Here is a 6,351-nt window from a genome sequence, read left to right as displayed (position 1 = left end):
TGTGGTTGCTGATTGGCGAGTCTGACCACCCCTGTTCCTTTCTTTCTTTCTCCTCCCCACACTCTTATCATTCAGGAACAGGTAGCAGTGCCCCCTCCTGACATTTTGCAGCCTGGGTGTAGACAACAGTACGTTTTTTATCCACAAACAAATCTCAGACTGGATCTTGGAGGTGATGGTCTGGTCTGCATACCTTGGAAAAATGTCATTCCTGTCCGAGGCCTCAGAAGCTGTGGTCCTATGTCTAAATCTTGTCTGAGTCTTCATTTACATCTTGCAGGACACTCAGCAGGGTGGACCACTCTTCTGTGCATCTGTTCAGGTTGTCTTGGCTACTTCTTAGCTTTCCATCCTCAAGGTTCCCTCACTAGAAGACGGGCTAGCTTTGTGTGATCAGTCTGGCCCAGCGTGGTTCTGAGGATTTGTTCCAGGCTCTTTGTGTTCTTAACTCTCTTATTAAACACACCTCTCCCTGTTTCCATCTCTCTCCATTTCTCTACTCTCTCTGCATTGTATGCAAAGTCTCTTTTTGCTTTGCTGTCCACCCAATCCTTGAATATTCTCATACTTAGAACCTAAACATTCTCCTTTGCTTAAAGCCTACATGATGCCACACTGGCCAATCAGTTGATAAGAACCAAAGAGCTTGGAGGATGCTGGTGGCATTTAGTCCATACTTCCTGGGTGGGGAGAAAGATAGGATTGTGGAAACGGCATCTTACTGGAAAGCCAGAGCTTTGGAGCAGGCTGACAAGAGTTGGGAAGCAGGAGGCCTGTGATGTTCCCTAGGAGCGAATGCACATCTGTCTGATTCACAGGGCTTTCCATTTGTCCCAAGCCCGAATGAGTGAGATAGGAGCTCTTAGCCTTGCGTCCTTCCTCTGGGAAGTCTCAGTAATGTCTGCTTCAGGACCCACCTATTTCTCCCCCTTTAATTGCCTTGGAGGAAAACAAAGAGATTTTAAGTCTGGAGCTTTTGGTCTGAATGGTGTTATAATAAGTGGCCATAATGGCATGGGAGAGGGTAGATGAAGGACCTTTCATCTGAGACTTAGAGCACCGCATGTATACTATCATGAAAGCTTGCTGGGGAGAAAGACTCCAATAAGTTGTCAATAAAACTGCCTCTGGCGGGCAGCCAAAGCCACAGTGGAGGGTGGGGTGCTGCTCCACAAGGTGCAGGTGGTACCTGGTGGTGCCTATAATTATGCAACTTTTATGTGTTCATAACTTTGGTCACCCCTTCCCCAGACCTTCTGGTGTTTTCCTTCACCTCCCAAATCAACTCCAAATGACTCCAAGCTTGCCTTGCAAAATCCCCTGCCTATGCCACATCTCCTCATTTTCTCTCCTCATTTTCTCTCCTGGGTGCCCAGGTCCTTGGATTCAATGACATGACCACAGCTCTCCCCCTTGGTACACTTCAATCTTTGGTTCTTAGGCCAGATTGCATGTAACCTGCAATCTAACGGCTGATGGTGGGAGCCCAGGACAGGGTACAGTGCATCTTTCTGGTGTGTCAATTGTAGTTGGAGAACTGGACAAAACGTTAAAAAGTCAAACTGGAAATTTTAAAACATGTTATGTTAAAGCCAACATGAAGTTTTCATGCTTGAGGAGGTTCCTTTGGGCTATCTCTCAACTTTTCCAATTACCACTCACCTCGTTCTAATGCTATGGCTATCTCACTGGAAAAGTTTGACAAGCACTCCTTATTCCTTCCTCATACCTGCCTCTAGATACTTTCCTTAGATAGTTTCTATGCATTTACATGGATCTCTCAGCTTGCATTTTTTCAGCCTTCTTTCCAAATGAGCTCTTCTTCCAGAACCTTCCTTAGTCTCAAACTAATTAACAAAGCCTCTATCTTTAACATTCCTCTACAGTCCTTTTAAGTGATAGGCAGGTGGCATTACACAAACAGCTGTCCATCCTTCTTGGCTACGGCCCTAGTCAATCCTTACCCACCTCAAGTCTTCCAAGGCTTGGGATGCTACATCATTGAAGGATTCTTCTCTCAAAGCAGATGGAAAGAGAGTCCATTGCTGCGCAACTTGTTCCTTGATTTAGTCCTAGTCCCTCCCTGGAAATGCCAGGTGGACCAGGAGATGAGTCTGATTATGGTTTTGCCACATCACATGACACAAAAAAATGCCATTAGACGGACTCACTCCCAATTAACAAGGGCAGATACTTGGGCTAGACTGTGTGGCCTCTTTGAAGGTCTACTGCAGGACTCTGCTTTCATGGATGCACAGCCTAAAGAGGAGTCCTGACTTAACAAGAAGCCGAGTAAAAAAATTTATGGGACAAGGGACTCTTCTGAGCAAGGCCAATAACAGATTGAAGGGAAGGGCATTTGAAAAACAGTCAAGAAGTAAAAAGAAAAAAGATATTACATACTGTGTCCACACCCTCTGGGGATGGGGTATAAATGCTCCCCAGAGGCAGGAGACTCACAAGCTCCTTGGAGAATTTGGACTCTGTCTTCAGCCGGGCATCTCTCTTCCTCCAGCACCATGCCTTACAGCTGCTGCCTGCCCAGCCTGAGCTGCCGCTCCAGCTACTCCTCCCGGCCCTGCCTGCCCTCCAGCTGCCACGGCACCACCCTGCCCGGGGCTTGCAACATCCCTGCCATTGTGGGCAACTACAGCGGGTTCTGCGAGGGCTCCTTCAACGGCAACGAGAAGGAGACCATGCAGTTCCTGAACGACCGTCTGGCCAGCTACCTGGAGAAGGTGCGGCAGCTGGAGCGGGACAACGCGGAGCTGGAGAACCGCATCCGGGAGCGGAGCCAGCAGCAGGAGCCCCTCCTGTGTGCCAACTATCAGTCCTATTTCCGGACCATCGAGGAGCTCCAGCAGAAGGTGAGGGGTCTTGCTGTCATCTCTAAGCAGGGGAAGTTTGCTGGGATTCTCAATCTGTGGGTGAGAACTGAGGTTCTGGCATCTATGCCATCATGATTCTTGCTTCCTCCTTTTACCCTCAAAATGGCTCTTTAAGCATTTTTTAAAGAAGTTGATGGTTTCATATCTATTTTCAATCCTCACTTAGTAACCTCTCATTCCCCAGATCCTGTGCTCCAAGGCAGAGAACGCCAGGCTGGTGGTGCAGATCGACAACGCCAAGCTGGCCGCAGATGACTTCAGGACCAAGTCAGTTATTCAGAATTCACATGGGTGTCTGCTCCTTTTGCTTAATCTCTAGTGAAAGAAAAGGAATTTTCATAGCTTACTGAATAGCAGTTGTGAAGGGTTCTGCAGAGGATGGAGGAGAGGCAAGCAAAGGCATCACAAAAGTAGATGAGGACTCATATCAATGTTTGGATAAATCCTGTGTCTTGACTGAGTTTCCAGAACCCTGCATCTTCTGGGTCTATTCATTGCTGAAAGAGGGAAGACAAGGTGAATGGGGTCATGCAAGATCATTCCTGTGAGTCTTCAAGGTCTGCAGTTACTGCTCTGACCCTGTCCTTGTGCAGGTACGAGACGGAGCTGGGCTTGCGGCAGCTGGTGGAGTCAGACATCAACGGCCTGCGCAGGATCCTGGACGAGCTGACCCTGTGCAAGGCTGACCTGGAGGCCCAGGTGGAGTCCCTGAAGGAGGAGCTGATCTGCCTCAAGAGCAACCACGAGGAGGTGAGACCAGAAATGAGAAATGAAGAAACCTGGCTCAGCCTCAGGCTGAGGGTGGCTTTAGTGATTTGGGGTGGCAGCATCAGGAATAAGAATCTTTTAAATTTTCTTCAAAAACATCAAAATTTCAGGATGAAAGAGAACACTGAGAGATGAAACCTATCCATGTCCCCAGATAAGTTGTATCCTTCACTCAGAACTGGTGCATCACTTGAGGTTCCCAGGGCACCTCCACGGGCTCGTGATTGGTTTCTCAGTTGTAGGAAGAGTCCCAACATTGCTTTATCACGCCATGCAAAGTCATCTCTCTCTCTCTCCCCAAAGCCAAAATATCAATCCTGGTGAATGGAAGTCTTCACTTTTTCAAAGTCTTGATGAAGAATGATCTGGGGTTTCGCCCCTCTCCTGGGAGGGGCCATGATAAGATCTTACTTGATGGCAAGAATGCTTTGATATACAATCTGAAATTGTATAGCCAATTCTTTTTATTATGAGGTCATCTGCAGACAATCTGAAAACTGGCAAAGTTGGGCATTCATCCATCCTTGAGTGGGCCCCAAGCAAATCCTTGGGAATTTTTTTTTGGATCCAAGTGCCATGACACAGTCATGGTGGGAAGGAGCTAAACAGATGGAATACAAACCACTTTGCCTTCTGCTGTCATAGATGCTCCACCAGAACTTTCTTTTCCAAGGAAATGGACAAACAGGTCTTTGACAAGCAGTGCCATTTCTCAGGGTCCACTCTTCGCAGAGGATAGTCACTTTTGCATTTTCTGCATCCACAGGAAGTCAACACCCTGCGCAGCCAGCTTGGAGACCACTTCAACGTGGAGTTGGACGCCGCCCCCACTGCAGACCTGAACCAAGTGCTCAACGAGACCAGGGCTCAGTACGAGGCCCTGGTGGAGACCAACCGCAGGGACGTGGAGGAATGGTTCTCCAGGCAGGTGGGTATCTCGGCATGTGGCCGCTCAGGCCCCTCGGCCCCTCAGGCAGGGTCTGATCCCGCCTTCTCCCCTTTGGTGTTTCAGACCGAGGAGCTGAACAAGCAGGTGGTGTCCAGCTCGGAGCAGCTGCAGTCCTACCAGGCAGAGATCATCGAGCTGAGACGCACGGTCAATGCCCTGGAGGTGGAGCTGCAGGCCCAGCACAACCTGGTGGGTATTGTTCAGACTCCTGGTGAGAAGGGGAGGTCGGGGAGGCAGAGTCCCTGGGATGCCCTTTGGGCCCTCCTCTCCTGAACTCTTGGAGCCTGTGACTTGTTTGGAAGCTATGGAGAAGCCCTTTAAGGAGCATCTCTGTGACCTTCCTTACGTTCCCCACGACAGAGAGACTCCCTGGAGAACACCCTGACGGAGACGGAGGCGCGCTACAGCTCCCAGCTGGCCCAGGTGCAGTACCTGATCGGCAACGTGGAGTCCCAGCTGGCGGAGATCCGGGCTGACCTGGAGCGGCAGAACCAGGAGTACCAGGTGCTGCTGGACGTGCGGGCCCGGCTGGAGTGTGAGATCAACACGTACCGGGGGCTGCTGGAGAGCGAGGACTGCAAGTGAGTACTCAGCTGCAGGTGTTTGGCGAAGCCATGCACACATAGGCGTACTTTTCAGTTGGACTCCAGGCAAAGATTGCATACTTTGGAGAGGAAATTATGCCTTCACACTAGACATGCTCAAACAGAACTCAGAAAACAATGTGGCTATCATGAAAACATAAAATGGCAAGAATTGTGTAATGTACAAGCTGAAATTTCACAGCCAACACTTCCATTCTACTGATGATATTGATATGTGATCAATGGTATTTATTACATCTTATAATACTGTATTGTATAGAGGGTACACTTCCACATGATACCTTATCTGCCCTTACAGTTACCATTAGGCAGACAGGATCGGTATTATCCTCATTCTATAGGTGAAGGGACTGGGGCTTGGAGAAGTAAAGCGACTTATCCAAGGTCACCATCTAGAAATGGACAGTGTTGGGAGTCAAGACCAGAGTTTCTGAGCCTCTGTCCAGCACTTTTGATGTGATACGACAGGGAGACCATTAACATTGATAGTGAGCTTTGTGACTTCCTCTGTTACAGGTCAGGCCAAGTCCCAGTGGGCAGTCCACTCTTGGGGGTCTCTCTGGTGTATATTACAAGCCTCCCGCAATTCACTTTCCACATCGTTCTTTTTCTCCAGGCTGCCCTGCAATCCCTGCACCACGGCCAATGCATACGGCAAGACCATCATGCCCTGTGTCTCCAATCCCTGCACCCCCTGCGCTCCTCCCGCCCCCTGCACGCCCTGTGTCCCCCGCCCCCGCTGTGGGCCCTGCAACTCCTATGTGCGCTAGACGCCAGTGGTTGCCAGAGGAGCAAGGAGGCAGGGCCCAGGGCTCCAGAGTTTTGACCTGGCCCTGGTTCATTCCGCCAAATGGGCCAGAAAACTCAATGTGCATGGCTGGAGCTGCCCCAGGGAGGCAGTTAAGAAACTCACCCAACCTACTCCAGATCATTCCCTGCCTACCCTTTCCTTTGTTGAAGCCTGTTTCTTCTTGGCTTGCCCAGAGAACTCTCCCATGTGCCAGCAGCCCTCCCTTGTAACCTCCTAATAAACTTGATTTCCTTGGCAAAGCAAATGCCTTTCTCATTGGTATTCATTCATCTCACTGTGCCCATCCCTTGAGCACTCTATAAAAGGGTCACTTGACAGCAGAGCCATATA

At 49.6% G+C, this 6,351-nt stretch overlaps 1 protein-coding gene across 1 annotated transcript; it reads left to right on the top strand.

Annotated features, from left to right (window-relative positions):
- Positions 1-2,464: 2,464 nt before the first annotated feature.
- LOC130840793 (keratin, type I cuticular Ha1) lies at positions 2,465-5,980 on the top strand. The gene is made up of 7 exons (XM_057716698.1): positions 2,465-2,867; positions 3,073-3,155; positions 3,482-3,638; positions 4,423-4,584; positions 4,669-4,794; positions 4,966-5,186; positions 5,827-5,980. Exons 1-7 carry the CDS (start codon positions 2,520-2,522, stop codon positions 5,978-5,980), a joined length of 1,251 nt encoding a protein of 416 aa, XP_057572681.1. The 5' UTR covers positions 2,465-2,519.
- The last annotated feature ends 371 nt before the right edge of the window (positions 5,981-6,351 follow it).

This window comes from Hippopotamus amphibius, chromosome 17, assembly GCF_030028045.1.
Source record: "Hippopotamus amphibius kiboko isolate mHipAmp2 chromosome 17, mHipAmp2.hap2, whole genome shotgun sequence".
In the NCBI taxonomy this organism is placed as follows: Eukaryota; Metazoa; Chordata; class Mammalia; order Artiodactyla; family Hippopotamidae; genus Hippopotamus; species Hippopotamus amphibius.
The sequence above is the reverse complement of the archived record's forward strand: the minus strand, read 5'-3'. Positions and strand labels throughout refer to the sequence as shown.

Bases quoted from the DNA above. Each gene is read 5' to 3' on its own strand.
- LOC130840793 (XM_057716698.1), top strand. From the start codon at position 2,520: ATGCCTTACAGCTGCTGCCTGCCCAGCCTGAGCTGCCGCTCCAGCTAC. The intron at 3,639-4,422 runs GTGAGACCAGAA...CTGCATCCACAG, and splicing joins TCAAGAGCAACCACGAGGAG to GAAGTCAACACCCTGCGCAG. The intron at 4,585-4,668 runs GTGGGTATCTCG...TTGGTGTTTCAG, and splicing joins AGGAATGGTTCTCCAGGCAG to ACCGAGGAGCTGAACAAGCA.